The sequence below is a fragment of the Vipera ursinii genome (genome assembly GCF_947247035.1).
Source record: "Vipera ursinii genome assembly, chromosome: 1".
Taxonomy (NCBI): Eukaryota; Metazoa; Chordata; class Lepidosauria; order Squamata; family Viperidae; genus Vipera; species Vipera ursinii.
Window position 1 is genome coordinate 3305127 of NC_139512.1, and position 22041 is coordinate 3327167.

The 22041-nt window shown below is 45.0% G+C and overlaps 1 protein-coding gene across 1 annotated transcript; it reads left to right on the top strand.

The window, feature by feature from the left end:
- The first annotated feature begins 2629 nt into the window (after positions 1-2629).
- HMG20B (high mobility group 20B) lies at positions 2630-21011 on the top strand. The gene is made up of 10 exons (XM_083350823.1): positions 2630-2784; positions 5836-5922; positions 7217-7322; positions 8324-8527; positions 10179-10299; positions 12135-12181; positions 14088-14166; positions 15469-15684; positions 17898-18030; positions 19253-21011. Exons 2-10 carry the CDS (start codon positions 5888-5890, stop codon positions 19263-19265), a joined length of 954 nt encoding a protein of 317 aa, XP_083206949.1. The 5' UTR covers positions 2630-2784; positions 5836-5887; the 3' UTR covers positions 19266-21011.
- Positions 21012-22041: the final 1030 nt, after the last annotated feature.

Sequence of the window (22041 nt, forward strand, 5' to 3'; positions counted from 1 at the left end):
TTCTTTCTTTCTTTCTTTCTTTCTTTCTTTCTTTCTTTCTTCCTTCCTTCCTTCCTTCCTTCCTTCTTTCTTTCTTTCTTTCTTTCTTTCTTTCTTTCTTTCTTTCTTTCTCACAAAGGAAGTTTCTCCTGTTAAATTTCTGCCTGTCTTGCGGATGCTGATTTACTGACTCCTTGCCTATGGCTACACTATCTTTTTGACCAAGACAGAGAAACCGGTCCGGGACTTTTAAGACTTCCGGTAGTGGAGTCACAGTTCCTTTCCACAGTTGTTGCGTTGGGCAACAACTTTTGTTTTTTAGGACCTGATAGTCCAATGCTGTGCGATTTTATCACCTTACTTAAAACACTAAGCATGAGTGGATCGATTATAACAAAAGGAACTCAATGATAAATATGGAGAAGGGCGAGAAAAATGCCTCCTAAGTATTTAATTAGAACTCCTATGATGAACACTGCTGCTATTTTTAAGAGCATTTTAAGAGCTCTCATTGGCTCCGGCCACAATTCCAACCAACCCATAGGCTTGGAAAGTCATGACGTATTCATTACACGCGGGCGGGCGGGCGGGGAGAAATAAAGAAGCTGGCCTATCCTGAGAGAGTGGAAGCCGCTCTTCTCCAATCAGGGCCTCGAGAGCGGAGCTGTTTTAACATAATGGTACAGCTGGGCGGGGGAAGGAGAGGAGGAGGAGGAGGAGGAGGCGCTTCTGCTGGTGAAAGAGACGAGAAAGAGAAAAAAGGACCAGGAAAGTTTTGGGAAACAATGTTGTGCAGTAATGGTTGCGATGAGAGGGAGCGGGGAGATCGGCCATACCAAAGACGGAGGCGGGGCTGGGATGTGGGGCTGCGCAAGGTGGATGATTCCGCAAGGACCCAAGAATTATTTGGGGAGATCCGGGGAGGGAAAGATGGAGGGAGGGGGGGGCGGGCGGTCTAGCTACCTCTTTTCCCACGCCACTTATCCGAGAGCATTTATGTTAATTTAATGGTGTCTTCCTCCACATGTCGAGATCTTCCGTGTTCCTAGTTTAAATTAAGAGGAGCCTCAACTAACACGCTTTTCAAACGTCCCGGATTGCAAAACCCATAAACCTCCAAGCCAGCCTGGCCGATTGGAGTTCTTCTATGGTAATCCCTTGGCTGCAAAATGCTGCAGCCGGTCAAATGGCTTCCCCCCCCCCCAAAAAAAAAGCCTAAGGGCAACAACTCTCCCATTAGCGTTGGTACAATGCCTTTGAAAATGGAGGCTCTCTTACCTGTCTCACCCTACTCCTCTCCAGAAATTGGTATACTGTTGTTTCTTCCAAGTTGTGTGTTTCAGCAGCCGGCCTTGCATCCTGAACAACGAATTCCAGAAATTAATATTGTGCAGTGAGCGTTTAAAAGTGAGGCAGGATTGAGGGGAGGGGAGGTATCTGCTCCAAATTTGCCATCCATCCATTTCATTGTCATAGAAATTTTAATATGGAATGTCAGCAATATGAATGGAGCGCCGATTAATGTTATTGTTCAAATTGGTGTTTGATTCTGCATATACTGCAACGGCTATGTTTGCATAATACAGACTGGCCATACAAATGTTTGGTAAATCTGGGCCATGTGGTTAATGGTACAGTGTGCCATATAAATTCAGAAGACAGGGTTGAGAAAACCATGGTTCCATTAATTGTGAGCATATTGTACGAACAAGCAGAGGCATTTATTTATCCACCTTAGGACATAAAATGTAGTTGGTTTATCTTCCAAATTAAAATACTCTTTACCATGTCGCTAATTATCTACAGACAGGGGAACCTGTAAAACTCCAGATGTTGGGTAGCAGTCCCCACTAGCCACAGGAGCAGCTGTTGATGTTGCAAGCAGCATTTGGAGGATCCTAAATTCCCCATCACTAGTTTAAGGACACGGTGGCTCAGTGGGTTAGGACACTGAGCTTGTCGATCAGAAGGTCGGCAGTTTGGCGGGTCGAATCCCGAGTGTCGCATAGCAGAGTGAGCGCCTGTTACTCGTCCCAGCTTCTGCCAACCTAGCAGTTCGAAATCACGTAAAAATGCAAATAGGGACCACTACGGAGGGAAGGTAACAGCGTTCCGTGCACCTTTGGCGTCTAGTCATACCGGCCACATGACCACGGAGACGTCCTCGGACAAGCGCTGGCTCTTCGGCTTTGAAATGAAGATGAGCACCGGCTCCTAGAGTCAGAAACGACTAGCACACATGTGCGGGGGAACCTTTACCTTTAGCTTTAGCTTCTCAGCCTATTGAGCTACAGTGTTTCTCAGTCTTGGCAACTTTAAGACCTGTGGACTTCAACTCTCAGAATTCCCCAACCAGCAAGCTGACTGAAGAATTCTGAAAGCTGAAGTCCACAGGTTTTAAAATTATCAAGGTTGAAACACACAAAGCTACTGTACATAGATTAGCATTGTAATTCATTATCTGGCAGCTAATTTACTATACAACTGCAATTCTCCTAGTTCCCATTGGCCATGCTGACTGGGGATGATGGGGGTAGCACTCCAGCATAGCTGAAGAGCTTCCATTGAGGAAGAATGTAGCAATGGCCATTCTGTTAGTTTACCTAAGATGGCCATTGTTATAGTCTTGAGGAGACTTTCTGTTGTAGTTGCCTTCCTATTCTATTGAAATTTTCTGGTTAAAAGCTTTTGGACATAATATAGATTGATCCTGCAGTGCCTTTACTTCTTAATCTATGCAAATGGAACCTCTCTTGCAGGGTCAGCTTACTTCTGAAACACAATTATTGAATAAGAAAAAAAGAGGTATTTTGTCTTCTTTGCAAGAACTTTTGCTCAGCCATTGTAAGGGCTAAGCTGCACCGGCCTCGGGCTCAGGGTAGGGGTGGGGGTGTGGCTGTTGTTATGAGGGAGACCTTGTGTCCGCGGGAGGCCACTGTTCCTCAGATAGTCGGGTGTGAGTCTCTCTTTTTGAGATGCGGCCCTGGTGCGCAGTTGGGCTTGCTGCTGGTGTACTTTTCGCCTAGTCATGCAGCAGCAGCCCTGCCTGAGCTGCTCGATGTCCTCTCTGCGCTGGTGGTTGAGTTCCCGAAACTTATAGTTTTGGGGGATTTCAACCTACCATCGCTGGGAGGATCATCTGAGTTGGCCCGGGAGTTCATGGCTTCCATGACGGCCATGGACCTGACGCAGGTAATTTCGGGACCGACTCATGAGGGAGGCCACACCCTTGACCTAGTTTTTTTATCTGGACAGTGGTTAGATGATCTTGGTGGGGGCTCTCCAATTATTATGCCCCTGTCATGGACCGATCATCATCTCCTGCGACTGGTCTTCCGTTTTGCCACCCCCCGCCGTGGGTGTTTGGAACCAATTAAATGGTACCGCCCCAGACGCTTAATGGATCCCCAGAGGTTCCAGACAGCTCTGGGGTCCCCACCTGCCTCCCTTGCTCACAGCTCGGCAGATGCCTTAGTGGAAGCCTGGGAAAGGACGGCCACTGAGGCTCTTGATCGAGTTGTACCCCTGCGGCCCCTGACCCGGTGCAGATCCCGTCGAGCTCCATGGTTCTCTGCGGAGCTTCGGGAGATGAAGCGTCGGAGACGGGGCCTAGAGAGCGGTTGGAGGTCCAGCCGATCCGAATCCGACCGATTGCGACTAAGAGCCTACATTAGGTCTTATCTCGCTGCGATAAGGGAGGCGAGGTCTAACCACTTCGCCACCCTTATCGCGTCCGCAGATAATCGCCCGGCCGCCCTGTTTAGGGTGACTCGCTCCCTCCTAAATCAGGAGGTGAGGGAGGATCCCTTGCAGGGCCGTGCCGAGGAGTTTAACCAACATCTGTCGGACAAAATCGCTCGGATTCGGACCGGTCTGGACTCTGACTGGGCAGAGTCTGACGATCAGGACACGGGTGGTCTTGTCGATATCATCTGGGAGGAGTTTGATTCTGTGACTCCGGAGGAAGTGGACAGGATCATGGGGAGGCTGAGCACCACCACATGTTTATTGGACCCGTGCCCTTCCTGGCTGGTTTATGCAGCCCGGGAGAGGACACGCAGCTGGTTCCAGGCAGTTATATCGGCTTCTTTGAGTGAGGGTATCTTCCCCGCCGTCTTGAAGGAGGCGGTGGTGAGGCCTCTCCTCAAGAAGCCTGCCCTGGACCCTGCTGTATTGAATAACTTTCGTCCTGTCTCCAACCTTCGCTTTCTTGCGAAGGTTGTTGAGAGTGTGGTGGCGCATCAGCTCCCTCTGGTCCTGGATGAAGCGGATTATCTAGACCCGTACCAATCGGGTTTCAGGCCCGGGCACAGCACGGAGACGGCATTGGTCGCGCTGGTGAATGATCTCTGGAGGGCTCGGGACAGGGGGCATTCCTCTGTCCTAGTCCTATTAGACCTCTCGGCGGCTTTCGATACCATCGACCATGGTATCTTGCTGCGGCGTCTCAGGGGATTGGGAGTGGGAGGCACAGTTTTACGGTGGTTCTCCTCCTATCTCTTGGGACGTTCGCAGTCGGTGTTGGCAGGGGGGCAGAGGTCGACCGCGAGGTCTCTCATTTGTGGAGTTCCTCAGGGGTCGGTCCTCTCGCCTCTCCTGTTCAACATCTATATGAAGCCGCTGGGTGAGATCATTCGTGGCTTTGGAGTTGGGTATCATCAGTACGCTGATGATACCCAACTTTTCTTTTCGACCCCAAACCACCCCAGTGATGCCCTCGACGTGATGTCCCGTTGCCTGGAGGCGGTTCGGGTCTGGATGGGGAGGAACAGACTCCAGCTCAACCCCGACAAGACTGAGTGGCTTTGCATATCTTCATCCCGGGTTTATTCGGACATTCCACCTCTAACTATGGGGGGTGAATTATTACCCCCCGTAGATAGGGCTCGCAACTTGGGGGTCCTCCTAGATTCACGGCTCACCTTGGAAGATCATATAGGAGCCGTGACTAGGGGGGCCTTTGCACAGGTTCGCCTGGTGCGTCAGTTGCGGCCCTATCTTAGCCGGGATGATCTGTGCACGGTCACTCATGCGCTCGTGTCCTCTCGTCTGGACTACTGCAACGCTCTCTACATGGGGCTGCCCTTGAGGACCACTCGGAAGCTCCAACTGGTACAGAATGCAGCCGCGAGAGTGGTGTTGGGAGTCTCCCGATACTCCCACGTTACACCTCTGCTCCGTGAGCTGCATTGGTTGCCAGTTGTCTTCCGGGTGAGATTCAAGGTACTGGTAACGGTATTCAAAGCACTCCATGGCATGGGGCCGGAGTACCTCAGGGAACATCTGCTGCCGGCATCAAGCTCCCTGCGCCCTGTGCGTTCCCACAGAGAGGGCCTCCTCAGGGTGCCACCGATCAGAGAATGTCGATTGGTGGCCCCCAGGGGGAGATCCTTCTCTGTGGGCGCTCCGGAGCTGTGGAATCAGCTACCGGTAGAGCTCCGGATGGCGCCCGATCTTCGCTCCTTTCGCCGCGATCTTAAGACATTTTTGTTTGTACAAGCCGGCCTAGCCTGAGGGGGAGTGTTGGGGTTGTTTTATTTTTTGTTTTTTAATTTTTCTGGGGGTTTTTAGCGTTGTATCATATTGTTTTTAACTAGGGCAATTGTTTAATCTGTTTTTAATGTTTGTATTGGTTATTTTATTCTGCCCTGTGAACCGCCCTGAGTCCTCAGGGAGAAGGGCGGTATATAAATGTTATTAAATTAAAACTAAATTAAATTAAGCTGCCAGATTCCTCATTTAGGCATTCAGAAAAGGAGTTCAGAGACACAAAGAGCCATTTAATCATCTGTGTAAATTATTTCCTGCCCAAGCTAATTGTAATTTACACTAATAATTTCCACATGTCTTCTTTAGGTCCCTTAGTTTAAGTGGATGTCTACGACTTTTTTGAATTCAAGGAAAAGGAATGTCGCAGAGCTCTAAGCAATCTACTGGACTCCTGTAAGTGATGAACACTTTTTATTTTGGAGAGAGGGAACTTTGGATTGTGTGTGCTGTGTATGGGAGATGAACAAACACTATGAGTTATGTATATGATCTTTCTAAAAAAAATCCAACTTGTTATGTAAAACTTTCCTAAACCTATTTTGAATTGTCACAAATGCTATTAAATCTTTAAATTCTCAAAACATGAAATCCTACATCTTGAGTACATGCAAAATCCACTTATCCCCTTTTCTTGGCCAGCTTCTAAAATCCTATTCAGCCTCCACTTTCATTTTTGAAATTTAACAGTCCTGGTTATATTTGCATGGCACCGTCTTACACATAGGTTTGTTTATCTACATATTTATATCCTATCTCTTTTTCTACAACTAAAGGGGGGTGCATCTTGCTTTTACCTTTTTTCCCCCCCTCACAACAATCCTGTGAGGTGGCTTGGACTGAGAAAGAAGGACTGCTCTAAAGTGACCCAGTCAGCTTTCATGCTTAAGGAAGAACTGGAACTCAGAGTCTCCTGGTTTTTAGACCTGCACTTTACCCACCATACCAAACGGCCTTATTAACCCATCACATGAGTGTGCTTCATCCTAGTGGATGTTGCCTATTGATTCTTCCTCTTTGCATCAACAAGGAAGCAAATTAGACATGTAACTTACACTGATGACTGAACTTGCATTTTGTGCGTGTGCCCAAATAAGGTAGGATCATTTTTTTATTAAACAAATTGTACAGTGGTCCAACTTGCAGAGATGACTCGGGTACCAATTTAAACCTGTATGTTGATTGCTTATTATCTCAGCTGTTTAGGTTCAATAAAGTATTCTGCATTCTGTTTCTTCACTTTCTGAGTGAATGAGTAGAGCAGATAAGCTCTACTCTACTGCACAAGCAAATTAGCATACTTGATTTTATAGTGGTTTAATATTCATGCTACAATTCTTAACTGAAAACAAATTGGACATGCCCAGTGAGTCATTGTATATTAAAACAGTTTTTTCAACTAGGATGACTTGTTTTTCGATTAATGGTAGGAATCGCTTTATGTATTTAAGCTTAAATATAATGTTTTTTTTAAAGATTTCAAAACTAATGAAAAGTCTGATTGTGTTTCATAGGGCTTTTTTCTAAACAAATAATCCTACACCTTTATTTTTCTCTACTGTTCTTATTGAGTCATTTAACTCTTTAGCTATATCCCTAAATCTGTTTTTAGTTTTGATGGTAGCTTTGGAATGTTTTCAAGTTCTCCATTGCTGTTGTGGAAATCTTTGCTTGTAACTTTGGATTACAGGAATGCTGCAAGTAAAACTCAACATGGGAACTTCCTAGTGGCTATTAAGCAGGAGAAAGGCGAGGCCCCTCGGTTAATTGGGGAGAAGCCCCATGGCGAAGAAGAGGTGAGCCCCCTGGTGCGTCTATATAAACAGGCTGTCAATTTTGATTTTTTTAAAAAAATAGCTCACCTGAGAAGGGAAATGCCCTTAGTAAATCAACTTAGCATTTTCCTGATTCTGCTGCAAAATTTTGACTAGCTGTCATAGGAAGTGTTGCAAAAAAAAAAAAGAGCAGTCAGCAGGAAATCTAGTGACTTGGGGCCTATGGGTGATATAATAGGAATGTGTTTATAGCATTTTAAAAATATCGAAATAACAATGGCCAACCTTGGCATACAAAAGGTTTTAGCGTTGAATTTGGTGATGTATAGATTAGATCACACAACCCAGTGACAACTTCAATCAAACCTGTATTTGTATTTCATAATGCTAAGCAAGGTCGTATTTCAGTGTATTTGGATGAGAAATCACCAGAAACACTGTATCAGAATTATTGGCTGGGCTGGGAGTTTTAAACATCCAGAAAAAAAATAGCAAACAGTTTCTACCTTGTTGCAAAGAAAGCTAAATGGACAAAATAGCTAGGAGTCTTGCAAGTGATTTTATATTTTTGCTAGATTAATATAATTATGCTTTTTTTTTGAGCGTATTGGTGGCCTAGTGGTGAAGATGCTTGCCTCCCACTTGGAAGGTTGAGAGTTCAATCCTAAGCAGTGGCAGATGTTTCTTAGGGCACAAAGAAAAAAAATTGCTGAGAACTCCACATAGGTGTTAGGAAGGGCATCTGGCCAGTAAACGCTCAGCTCCGTCCAATTGCCCCAACTCTACTGGGCTCCATCCTTTCATGGATGTCTCTACATTTCTGAGGACTAGAAACTTTCATTTTAGAGTGTAGCCAGAGATTCCACCTGTACTGAATCCCACAACCAGGATCGTACTTCAGGGTTTTTCCTTTTGATTGTGTGGGGCTGCCACAGATATGTGGTGGCAGCCCTGAACACAGGCCTCCAGAAATGCCAGGCAGAGCAGAGTAACCCAAACTTTCATGTTTCCACTGTGGGCAGCCGGTGAAAAAGCGGGGCTGGCCGAAAGGCAAGAAGAGGAAGAAAATCCTTCCAAATGGACCGAAGGCCCCCGTGACGGGCTACGTCCGCTTTCTGAATGAACGACGGGAGCAAATTCGCATGCAGCGCCCGGATTTGCCCTTCCCTGAAATCACAAAAATGTTGGGAGCAGAGTGGAGTAAACTACAGCCCACAGAAAAGCAGGTGAGAGAACATGGAAATAAGAAAGGTTTTCTGTGATTTTCAGCAATGAATAAGTGTCGAATCTTACTTCCAGGCTCCCTCAACTTATAATCAATTCCTTAACGACCATTCAAAGTTACAATGGACCCAAAAAAGATATAATCTGGATTCCAAGTTCCGATGCCCCCCTCCTCCCCCAGGGTCACATGACTGCATTTTTTTTAGGCAACCAGCCTGCATTTATGAGCATCTGCAGCAGCAGCCTGGGACTGCATTGTATGGAGGGTTTTTGTTTTTACTAGAAACCAGAGTTTATTTCCAGTTTCCAGTAAAAAAATGCTCACTGTGAACAGTAGGTTTGCTTTATGACTGCAATATTAGCATGATGAGTACCACAAAAAAGGTCATAAAATTGGACATGGTTACATGATCTGCTTAATGGCCAGCACAACCTACAGCCTTAATTATGTCTTCCATTATGATTATAAGTGGAAGACTACCGGCATTTTGTCCCTATCTAATGTTAATTTAGAAGTTACTATTTGAGTTTTGGTTCTGCAAGTTTGATTTCTGTTTTTACTGTACATCAACCCAGGTATCTGAGGCCATCAGGTTGTTTCCTAGTGACCATATAGCTGGATTTTCTTCTGGGTCTTCCATCAGTGACCCATTATTGTTATAATTGAATTAATGCACTATGCTGCAGGACTTCTCTTTTCTTCCAGTTTTCCAGCCTTCTTCAGAGATCTAGGTCTTCATATAGTCTATCTGAAATAAGATAATTTGGGCCTGACCATTTGGGCCTTTATTTATTTATTTATTTATTTTAATTCCATTTATAGCCCGCCCTTCTCCAAAGACTCAGGGCAGCTTAGCAGTAGCCTTCATTCTATGTATATGCCTGCTTATTAGGGCTTTCATACACCCCTCCCCAAGCGGCATTATTACAAAGTCAGGTTATTGCCCCCAACAATCTGGCTCCTCATTTTACCTACCTCGGAAGGATGGAAGGCTGAGTCAACCTTGAGCCTGGTGGGATGCGAACCTGCACTAATTGCAGGCAGCTGGTGTTACTTAAGGAGGCATTAGCCCACTGCTCCACCAAGGCTCTTATTTAGAAGTCTGGATATTCAGTAATCTATTTGTTTGTTTTCTTGACTCTCTGTAGTATTCTTAGAAGTCTTCTCCAACACCAGAGTTAAATAACCAATGCTTTTCCATCCTATTTCTTCAAAATCTGAAGCCCGTTGCCAGTTACTGGTAGTGCTCAAATTAGGCCACAATTGAGCTCAATATTTCCTTCGCTAAACAAGACAGTTGCCCCATTTTATGCCCTTTCTTGTTAAGTGAATGACTGCAATTAACAGCAATGGCTTCCCCATTGATTTTGTTTGCCAGAAGGTCACAAAAAGTGTTCATGTTGACCCAGGATACTACGATGATCGTAAATATATCCCAGTTGCCAAGCATTTGAATTTTTATCATGTGACTACGGGGATCCTGCAGTGGTTGTAAGTGCGAAAAATGTGCCACTGTAACTTCAAACAGCCATTAACCGAATGGTCGAGGACTATCCATGTAGGCATACTATTATATTATAAGCATGTTAAATAAGCATGGGATGAAGAGAGTTGGAGCTTGTGGATTGTTGTAACATTTCCTGTGTTTTCAGCGCTATCTGGATGAGGCTGAACGGGAGAAGCAGCAATACATGAAGGAGCTGAGGGAATACCAGCAGTCAGAAGCTTACAAGCTGTGTGCTGAGAAGATGCAAGAGAAGAAAATCAAGAAAGGTCAGTTTTGCACTCGCATCTGATACTTGAAAATCCAGCACAGTGGAATTGTATAATTCCTTAGGGATTACTGTATTTCTTCCTCATATTGTGGTATGTAACAAAGTAATTAACGGACTCCCAAAAAAGCCTTGTTAACTTTGTAATACAATTTGTATCTACGTTTTTATGTATTTAAATGCATTTTTTTTCTAAAAAGAGGTCTGTAGGTTTCACCAGACTCTCTTAAAAGGTCTATGGCAGAGGTCACCAACCTTTCTTGGTTGGTGGACCAGAGGGAAAGGGAGGGGGAAGCATTTTACGTGTGCGCACGGGCCCACGAACATGCGCTTGACATAAACGGGGCAGGGCTAGCGCTGCACCATTCTTCTGTTTCTGTGCTGCAAAGCGTGGCATCGGCCCATTTTCGTGCACCAAGGTGTGACGGCATCCCATTTTCGCGCCCTGAGGTACAGCATTGGCCAAATTTCATGCAGTGCAGTGGCCTGTTTTTGTGCATCACAGTGTGATATCAGTGCATTTTCATGCCCCGAGCCACGGCAGCAGCCCATTTTCACATGGTGCTGCGTCCTGTTTTCATATTTGACAGCTGTGGCACTAGCACAATTGGGCATGTGTGCGCGCACTGGCCAGCCTGTCCTGCAGCCCGGTGGCCAGCAGCCCATGGCCCACTACCGGGCCGCGGCCCACAGATTGGGGGCCTCTGGTCTATGGCACAAAAAGAGATTAGGAACATTTTTCGCACTTACCACCGTTGCAGGATCCCCGTAGTCACATGATAAAAATTCAAATGCTTGGCAACTGGGATATATATATAGTTTGCTGTCCCTCTTCCCCTCCAGCTAATTTCTCAGCCTTCTTTGTAATTGCTCTTTAAAAATAACTCCATGGAAACGAAGCAGCGGAAATTTGTCTACAAGAATACCTCCTGCTTATATTTCAAAGCAGGCTGATGGCGACATAAGAATTAGCTAACCATTCCTTTGATGTGTACATCATAGAGAAGCCTAGTTTCAAATGAGCTTACCTAAGACAAGATTGTAGGAATGAGAACTTTCTGCCCTACTTGGAGACTAGTCTTTTTAGATAAGATCCCATGAAGACTTGATGGGGGTCTCCCTGCCATTTTGATTTGATGCCTCATTTGGGGGGGAGGGGGGGAAGAGGCTCCAGTAACAACAGTAATAGTAGCAGTAACAGAGTTGGGAGGGACCTTGAGGTCATCTAGTTCAACCCCTTGCTCTTGCAGGAGACCTATACCAGGGGTAGGCAACCTCGGCTCTTTTATGACTCATGGACTTCAACTCCCAGAATTCCTGAGTCAGCATAGCTGACTCAGGAATTCTGGGAGTTGAAGTCCATGAGTCCATGAGTCATAAAAGAGCCGAGGTTGCCTACCCCTGACCTATACTGTTTCTGATAAATGGCTGTCCAGTCTCTTCTTAAAAGCCTCCAGTGATGAGACATCCACAACTTCCAAAGGCAATTTGTTCCTTCTTGGATTTCTTCTTCTTTTTCCCTGATCTCCAAAGGGGTAAACCAATTTTGCCCGCAATCAGATACTCCTGACTAGTTAAATTTCCAGCTGTAAAGTCTTATTTACCATGGCATCACCAACTGTAGGCATTCTTGATCCAAGTGAATATCGGTCTCTTTATTTTCCTTCCATGTTCCCTTCCCTCTCCTCTGCCCGTTAAAGGTAAAAGCCCTAGGATGGTCTATCAGGTAGGATAGGCAGTTTCTTTGGAGAGATTTAATTCAAATCATGACGGCATTATCAGCTCCTTGATACCTGCTTTGATTAACTAAATTTTCTTTGAAAAATATTATTTTAGAGGACGCTGGTACTGGAACTATGAACACATTGCTAAATGGATGCAAGGTAATTTGTCAGATTTTGCTTTTAGGAATGTCAAACTTGAAAGTGAGAAATTGTGATTATATGTATTTCCTAGTTACTAGTCATTTCGATATTTCACCATCCATCAGCTTTGCCTTTTATCTACAGTAGCATGCTGAATGTGGAAAGAGTATATTTTCTCTGGGTTTTTTTCCCCCTAGGCCAGGGGTAGGCAACCTCGGCTCTTTTATGACTCATGGACTTCAAACTCCCAGAATTCCTGAGTCAGCTGACTCAGGAATTCTGGGAGTTGAAGTCCATGAGTCATAAAAGAGCTGAGGTTGCCTACCCCTGGCCTAGGCAGTAGTTATTGCAACTGAGCTGCCATTTCACAACATTTGTATCTGAATGTCAAAAGCAAAAATAATAATGAAAAATGAATAATTTGAGCCTAAAAACTACCTACAGACAGTTATGTTGATGTAGCTTTTGATCTAGAAGTTAGATTTAGAATTTGCATGGAAGCTTTCTGTTGCAGTCTTAAGAACTTCCTACTAATATGAAAATTAGGAGAACAATTAAAGATAAGTTCACTTCTAAGGAAAATCCATTTGGCACTGCCTAGATCATGGGTCGGCAACCTGCGGCTCCGGAGCCGCCTGGGGCTCTTTGAGCCGTCTCCTGTGGCTCCCAGTCACCCGGTGCGCGCACACCTCTTCGAACGGGCAGTGGTGCGTGCGCACCTCTCCAAATGGAGAGTGGCACCACCCGTTCCGAGAGGTGCGCGCGCACCTTTCCGAAGGGCGGAGGTGCGCGCGGACCTCTCCCAAACCGCCGCCGTCCCGTTTGCACAGCTGCCGCGTTCGTCCATGTTTGACGAACGCGGCAGGTCTCCGAAAGGGATGGCGGCGGCTTGGGAGAGGTGCGCGCGCACCTCTACCAAACCGCCGCCGTCCCGTTTGCACAGCTGCTGCGTTTGTCCATGTTTGACGAACGCGGCAGGTCTCCGAACGGGAAGACGCGCACCTCTCCAAAGGGGAGACCCGTCGCCGCACAGGTGCCTCCCATTTTGCACATGCGCAAAATGTTTTTGCGCATGCGCGTGAGTGGACACACGCGCACACTTTTTGCGGCTCCCACTTTTTTGTTTGTATGATGGAACCGGTTCTGAGTGGCTCTTTTCCTTTTTCCAGTTGCCGACCCCTGGCCTAGATAATAACACTAGGGACGCGGTGGCTCAGTGGGTTAGGACGCTGAGCTTGTCGATCAGAAGGTCAACAGTTTGGCGGGTCAAATCCTGAGTGCCGCGTAGCAGAGTGAGCGCCTGTTACTCATCCCAGCTTCTGCCAACCTAGCAGTTCGAAAGCATGTAAAAATGCAAGTAGGAAAATAGGGACCACTACGGTGGGAAGGTAACAGCATTCTGTGCTCCTTTGGCATCTAGCCATGCTGGCCACATGACCGCGGAGACGTCCTCGGACAAGCGCTGGCTCTTCGGCTTTGAAACGGAGATGAGCACCGGCCCCTAGAGTCGGAAACGACTAGCACGCATGTGCAGGGGAACCTTTACCTTTATTTAGATAATACCATTTAATCCCTCGAGCATTAACTTAATGGTGGTTGTGTTCTTTTTATTAACTTCTTGTTACTGTTTATTCTTCTCAGCTATAAGAAGAATCATAGATATAAGCTTCATTTTAACCCATTAGCTTTGTTCTGGAGCATTGACAGCAGACTTGTGGCACATTAATGTATACCGTAGCTCCACTGCAATACTCAACATTTCTTTGCTAATTCTGAAAAAGAAAGGCTATTATCTTCCGAGAGACTGTGGTAACATAGTCTGTTCCCACATTTTCAGGATTTCCATGCTGCACTGAGAAAAATATGTAATCTTTTCAGTTATTAATGCTTTTTGCCTAGCTTTTTTATCTATCTTTTCTTGCAGACTGGAGAAAGCAGCAGTGATGGCTTCTCAACATTTGATGTCCCTATTTTTACAGAGGAATTCTTAGACCAGAACAAAGGTACAAATGCAACTGTTGAAATGTACTTAGTATTCTGATAGGGTGGAGCCTACCAAATAACATTTCTTCTCCATGCCCTGCCTTCCAAAAGCCACAAGCAATATCTCAGATGTCTCACAAAGAAGCAAAACAAATGAGGAAGATAGGTTTGAAAGTAAATATGCCCATATTTTCAAGAAAAGTTGTGGCTTTATTAAAAAGGGGACCAACTTGGCTTAAAATGGCTAGAAAATCTGAAATTGAGCTTTTTTTGCCTTCAGTTGAGATGGAAGAGAGATTGCAGTATTAATCACTAAAAGAATGGAAATCTTTATTTGCATTTAATACTAGAGATGGATATTGGCACAAGTAGCAAGCTCTAAGACAGGGGTGTCAAACTCAATTTCATTGAGGGCCACATCAGCATTGCGGTTACCCTCAGGGGGCCAGGTGAGTATGGCCAGGGTGGGCGTGGCCTACTGGCTGGGCGTGGCTAGAGTGCGTATGGCCTACTGGGTGGGCATGGCCAGCTCTACATCGTTTGCATGAAGGGTGTCTATAGGGGCCTGGGCAGGAGTGGGACAGATCTGAGGGTCCCTGGCAGAAGGAGGGTCTCTGGGCCAAGGCAGTGGGGGCCGTTCCCTCACTGTTTCCAGGATGGCTTCGCGGGCCACATGAAACCACTTCACGGGCCGGATCCGGCCCCCGGGCCTTGTGTTTGACATGTCTGCTCTAAGAACTAACTAAAGAAAATGGCTAGATTGACAGTCTTTATTAAGTTATTCTTCAGTTAGCAAGTTTATTAAATCACGGTTGGTTCAGTTCTCAAATAGAGGTAAAACATAAAAGCAAAAAATAAATCATCTTGGCTTCTTGATGTCTTGGCTTTGTACAGTGTCTGAACCAGCTCACTTTTCATTTTGGCTCTCTTCATAAAAACACCTGGGAGATCCTTCCTCAGTGTTCAAATTGTGATTTCTCATTAGATACTAAACCTTCCAGAATCATTTCTCTAGGAATTATAGGAGAAGACAAACAGTACACATAAGAACAGTTCAAATTACATAGATAAACCCAACTGGCTACATTCGTACAAGGCCATTAGAGCTGAGTCTACTTATTTTCTAGGACATTATGGAAGACAAATAGACTGTCCTGAAAACCAATTTCTCTCTGGTGCCTCTAAAAATTCTCAACCAATACAGTCAAAGTCTGGGAAATTCTGAGAGCTGTAACTTAACACATCTGAATGGTGTCGATTGTGATCTGTGGGTTTTTTTTAATCCTGGTCCTCTTGCTTTCCCTTTCTCTTTGCTGGAGCAGCACGGGAAGCAGAGCTGCGGAGGCTGCGTAAGATGAACACGGAGTTTGAGGAGCAGAATGCCATCCTGCAGAAGCACACGGAGAGCATGAGCTGCGCCAAGGAGCGCCTGGAGCAGGAGCTTGCACTGGAGGAGAGGCAGACAGTGGCACTGCAGCAACAGCTCCAGACCGTGCGCCAAGCTCTGACAGCCAGCTTTGCCAGCCTTCCCATTCCAGGTACTGGAGAGTTTTAGTTTGACAGTGCTTGCCAACTCAGGAGACACGAAAGTCTGCATGCTTTGCAAATACTTGTGTGTAGCAGTCATCTATCTTTTAGGGATGCACAGATCGTGACAGGGCTACAAGCAAAACACTGCCCCATTCTCAATCTCAAGTTTTACTTTGTTAAAAATGCAAGAGTGTTAAGTTGGTTATGTTTACCGGAAGGTCTGGGCCAACTCTTCAGGGTCCTTCCAGGAGGTTTGTGCCTGCATAGAAAACACTGCCATCACAGAAACATGAGAGTTGAGAAAGATCTTTGATTTCATCTAGTCCAGTCCCTTCTTCAACATAGGAATGGACAGATGACCATCCAACCTCTGCTTGGCAACTTCCACCAAGATTATTGGTGAAAGGAAAAACCACTTTGGGTTTGGATTTAGACAGGCCTGTTATTTATACAGTGGACCTTGATACTCAACTGCTTTGAAACTCATTGAATTTGGTACTCACATGAAAATTTTGTCCCGATGCATATAGTTTGTTTGGTACTCAACCCACAAGCTAGAACATGTTGGTGTTGGCTGCCCTGTGACTCACTACATTATTCCTTAGGGGAAAAGACTGATTTGGTACTCATCGTTTTTTGCACTCATTGCACCTCCCCGAACCAATTAACCCTGAGTACCGAGGTACCACTGTACTTAAGTTGTAGATCAAGATAAATGCTATTGTGCTGTGGATGGAGAAAAAGCAGGAGTGACTTACTAGAGCGGTGGTGGTGAACCTATGGCACGCGTGCCAGAGGCAGCAATCAGAGCCCTCTTTGTGGGCACGCACGCTATGCCCCGGAGATGGCAGCCATCCCTCTTCAACCAGCCACCCGAGATCCCATGTGGCCGGCACAGCTGGTTTCCCTCTGCCCCCGTCCCGTCCCTCCTGGCCTTGCATGCTCTCCTTTTACTGGGCATGACCCACTGCATCGCCTCCTCAGCTGTTGGCCAGCTGTCCAGCTCAGAGGCGGCTTCTCTGAACTGCTGGCGGCGGGCTGCGGAGCCTCAGAATGCTCTGGTCAAGGAGTCGGCAGGCTGTGGCTGCTGATGGACACCGTCGGCCCCCATGTGCTCGCTGGCCTCTGTGTGCAGGGGCTGATGGTGTCAGGCAGCAGCTGCTCCGCCCCTGCCTCACCTTGCCACGTGGCAATGGCACCCCCACCCTGCCTTGCCTCACCCCGCAGAACGAGCCTCCTGCCCACCGCCCCACCTGCCAGAGACCCCCTGGATCTCCCCCAACCCTGCCCAGCCCCCACAGGCATCCCTCCCCACGAGCAACATCGAGGTGACCATGCCCACTTTGGCCACACCCACCGAGTCTGCCATGACCACCACAGCCACGCCCACCCAGTGGGCCACATTCCACCTGGCACCTGGCAATAAATGAATGAGTTTTGTTTTGCAGTTTGGGCCCTCGGTCTCTAAAAGGTTTGCCATCACTGTACTAGAGCAACTTGCAAACTTTGCTGCCGGCTTCCCAATTGAGGTTGCTTGTGGGAAGTTGTCTGAGAAAACTGCAAGTTGTAATAATGTGACCCTGAGGTTGTAATCGCAAGCCGGGCACAATCACATTGCTGCGGGGGTGTTGTGACAGCTGAAACATTAACGACCAGTCAGTCATGTGTCTGCTTTTTCAGTGCTGCTGAACTTTGAACAACCGCTGAATGAATGGAGGAAAGCTGAATGCTACTGAAAAAAGGCCACAGGAAATTGGGGGGGGGGGAAGGGGAATAGAAGCAAGCAGCAGCAAAACCAGCTTATGGGTGCTAAGAAAGTTTCTAAAGTTTCTAAATCCAAGCTGAACTGGAAAACTTTTTAATTTCTTCCAATTAGATACTTGCTAGATTCTGGCTGTACATTTTAAGAGTTAAAATGGAAAATTGGAAAAAAAAAGCGAATTTATGCATTGTCATCACTCTGAATCGGGTCAATGTGTTCTGGAACTATGCAGTATGAATACAGAATATGTTATTGAGAAAACATTCTGAATGGCATGTTTTACTTTGTTAAAAAGGCAAACTTTTAACTCTTTAGTTGTCTGAAAGTTATGTCCAGATAAGATTTCCAGAATTCAGAGGGCGAGGTTTGTTCTCTGCTAGCTTCAGCGTATCCTACAAAATGTTCATCGGCAAGGATGCTAATTGTTGCTCAAGCAGCTAATGAGAGTCTTTCCAACAGGCACAGGGGAAACCCCCACATTGAAAACACTTGATTTCTACATGGCAAAGCTTCACAGCACCATTGAGAGCAATCCTATACAACACGAAAGGCTGGTTGTCCGAGTCAAGGAGATTTTGTCCCGCGTTGCCAAGTAAGCATGAACATATATGCTTCTGTAGTACAGGGACTCCTCGACGTATGACCATAATGGATAGTGACCTATCCAATTTTACTTTGTGTGTGTGTGTGTGTGTGTGTGTGTGTGTGTGTGTGTGTGTGGTGGTGAAGCGAATCACCATGCTCATTAAGTGAACCTGCAGTCCTTAAGCAAACGCCACAGTCGTTAATTGATTTTATTGTTCGCCAGGGGCCTATTTGCCGAAAACTGCAAGTAAAAACACCGGTTTTGTACCAAAACGTAAACTGAGGTCATCTGACCCAGGATGCTTCAAAAGGCCATAAAAGCAGGCCAGTTGCTGAACATGCGAAATGCAGTCGCAATACTGCGGGGGAGTGGGAATCCACCAGAACTTTGGAACTGGTTTGTAAGCACCTTTTGGGAGGTCCGTTGGAACTTCAAAAGTTCACCATTGATGAGTTGTAAGTCAAGGACTGCTTGTAAGCAGGGATGAAATAGAAGCCAACTCTGACCCTTTACACAAGCAGATAACTCAAGGCAGGGATGTGGAGTGTTTGGATCTGAAGTGGGCAACTTTCCTGGCAAACATTCTCACCTCTTTAGGCTGATACATCAGCCACGAAGGTTGCCCACTTCAGATCTAAACACTACACATCTCTGCCTTGAGTTATCTGCTTGTCCAGGGTTTGGAAAGCACTAGGTTTCCCCCATCATTTCCTCCTGTCTCCTTAAAGGATCCAGAGATCTTTTGCCCACAAAACAGCCCCGCTGTGACGCTGGAGGCTTCTCTTCAGACATGTGCTCTTGGTGTAAGGGAAAGATGTGAATCCAGAATATAGCGTACTCTAAAGCAGTGTTTCTCAACTTTGGCAACTTGATGATGATTGGACTTCAACTCCCACTGTAGCTGGCTGGGGAATTCTGGGAGTTGAAGTCCACCCATCATCAGCTTGCTAAGGTTGAGAAACGCTGCTCTAAAGCATGGGTCTTTTGGCTGGTACTACTAGCTGTCCAGGGCTCCAGGGGGTCTGCGGGCCACGGGTTATTTATTTTTAGTTCATTGAAGTTCATTTGCTAATTTGGTGTGCAAACTGAAAACAAAGCTAGCTGCTTATTGGAACTAAAATGAGGGTTGTGTTGGATTTAAGATTTGTTTAATGTTGTCATTTCCAAGGCATCAAATGTCGACACAGACAACTGAGCGTGTTGTGGGTAACTCTGTTTCTCTCTTCAGCGAGCATTTGTAAGTAACTGGGATGCTGGGCACAACTTGAAAACATCTCAACTACAGTTTGCCAGGTTGATGGACTACACTGCCATACGCTCCTTCTGATGCAGCTGCCTTTATGTAGCAGATCTTCTCCAGTGCCTCTCCTCTTTTCAAAGAGCCTTAAGTTGCCTTCTCTGCTCCTGAAATATGTAGGAAAACCTCTGTTCTTTCTGAGCTTTGTCCTCTCTTGGCTCTTTCGGAAGTTGCTGGCAGGACAGCAAATGGTAATGACAGAAAATCAATGAGACTTGTCCATGATTGTTGGGTTCTGGAACTGTTTTCTCCTCCAAACTACAGATTTCCAGGCTAATTTTGCCACAGAAATGAGTACTGCAGTTGCTGGGCTACGTGGCTGACTACTGTGGCTACTAACAGGTCACACACAGGAATATCAAAAGCAGACCAAGGCCAATATGGTTAGAATGGTTAGAAGTAGATCAATAAGGATTTTTGACTCCCAATTAACAATAGCAGCTACACAAGGCCACCTCTAACTCTAAATTATACTACTGAGATTATGAAAGATGGGGTTGTGTGAGAGGCTTTTAAATGCTGATCCTCGATCCTTCTTTAATTTTCAGCATATGCCTCAATCCAATTGGTGGATTGAGAAAAAGCAGAATAGATCCAAGTCTAAAAACTGCCCTTCCCTCTGATAAGAGGTACAAACGAGCAGATAATTTCAATGAATTCTATCCCACTTGCGTTTTTAAAATCAGAGCAAAACATGCTTTTACTTACTATTAATATAGTTTGTATTGTCATTTTAATTAGATGACCTCCAAGGTCCCTTCCAACTTATTATTATAATTATTTTAATGGAAAGTTTTATCGACAAGTGTTTTGGAATGCTTTTTGGAATTGAGAAATGCATTGCAAAACTTGAACAAGGGAAAATCCAAGAGATATTTCAATCCAGATATCCATCCACAGAATGTTTACCTGGTTAATTCTCACCAGGATGTGTTAATCATCTCTAATGAGTTGTTTGACTGAATTCGTATATGCTAAATCATGGCTTGCTTAACCATGGTATGAACAAATGTCAAATTAAAAAAAAATTCTCCTGGTGACTCAAAGGTGCTTTTTCAAGTCACCTGCACTATTTTTCCCCCTTGAAGGTGATATTTCGCTTCTCATCCAAAATGTTTTCTTCTTCCTCAAGGAAAAAAAGAATTAAAGTTGCCTTTGGAAAAGCACCTTTGAGACAACTATAATCGGCATGCCAGAACTGATCCGTGCAAACAAGCGAAGCCTCATCTTCAGGATGCAGGCAGCACACAAAACCACGCCCCCTCCAGTCCACGGAACCGGTCCCTGGTGCCCCAAAAGTTGGGGACCTCTGAGTTAGAGAGATGTGGGAATATTGACAAAGGTTGTGGTTGCATGGCAGGCTTGTTCATAATTACCCAACCTTAGTTTACTCAGTTTGCCCAATTTTCTGCAGTTGCATGATCTACATAAACATACGCTAACAATGCAGACTGAGTTCACACTTGGCTGAAACCTAGCTGGTTGTTTTGGATTCTGCAAAAACAATCCACGTGTCATTTCAACAGTCCACATGTCATTTCTACCTGTCTCAAGAATGGGCAATTTATGACATGCAGAACACAAGCATATTGATTTCAATCCCTTTTCATCTTCTAGAGCAGTTTTAAGGTGAAGATAGGAAGGAATTCCTTTTGGGAGCCTTGAACTTCCATCCCCTGCCCCCCCCCCCCCCACACACACACACAAATATGGATTTCAGCTCAGGAGACTGACTTTCAAATATTGCCATAAAATTGACCTAGCTTAAAGCTGGTGTCATTTCTCCAAGCTAGATGATGAGTGCACATATTATTTTAAATCATGTTGAGTAATCTATTTTATATTAGAGATTCCAGGCAAGTTTTTATTGTGTACAGTTAACTTTCAAAAGGTGGAGTTTTTCTTAGATTTGCTGCCTTATATTATTTTAAATACTGTGACTTAAGAGCCAACTAATATTTTTCCAGGGTGAATACCCCTCCCATGACAGTGTGCATTTGTTGTGCATTTGTTGACATTTATGCTGTACATCATGAAAAGTTTTGCAGATGGGACACAGAAATCAATCCCTCAGGAATGTAGCATGAAAGTTTTGAGGTTCTTGTATTTTGAATCGAAGATACATATACAGGGTTGGTAGAATCTCTGAAACCAAACTAGGATTCTGAAGACAGATACCCATCTTGTATGCAAGGAATTTTCAAAGTCATTGTTCCTTCTCCTTGAAATGAATGGCTGCAAGATTCTATGAAGAAAATTGCATATGTAGATTAAGTTTACTTCATCTAAAATAATGATAGTTAGTTGCTAGAAGCAATTTAACAATGCAAAACCTTACCTTGGCATAAAATAATGGCTTTATTTATTACATAATGTTGCACCTCTTTCTCATAACAGAATAAATTCCTGCTGATTATTATTGTGAATTAATTCTTACTTAAGTTTTGTATTTTCTTAATGCATTAGGATGGTTTTTTTTAACACTTGCATTTAAAATTGTATTTTCAACCTTTTCCTCCTCCCCCCCTTGCAAAAAAAAAAAAACCAGTATGGGAAAGAGTTATGCTGCTCTGGTGAGGGCAGGTGTTCTTTTTAAAAAAATAAATAAAATACATAAGTGTACAAACTTACTTGACTAATCTTTTTGTTGCAAATATTACTTGGGGATGAAAATGAAGCAAATGCACGTGAATTATCTCAGAATAATTTCTGAGTCATGA

Bases quoted from the DNA above. Each gene is read 5' to 3' on its own strand.
- HMG20B (XM_083350823.1), top strand. From the start codon at position 5,888: ATGTCGCAGAGCTCTAAGCAATCTACTGGACTCCT. The intron at 5,923-7,216 runs GTAAGTGATGAA...TTTGGATTACAG, and splicing joins AAGCAATCTACTGGACTCCT to GAATGCTGCAAGTAAAACTC. The intron at 14,167-15,468 runs GTACAAATGCAA...TTGCTGGAGCAG, and splicing joins ATTCTTAGACCAGAACAAAG to CACGGGAAGCAGAGCTGCGG.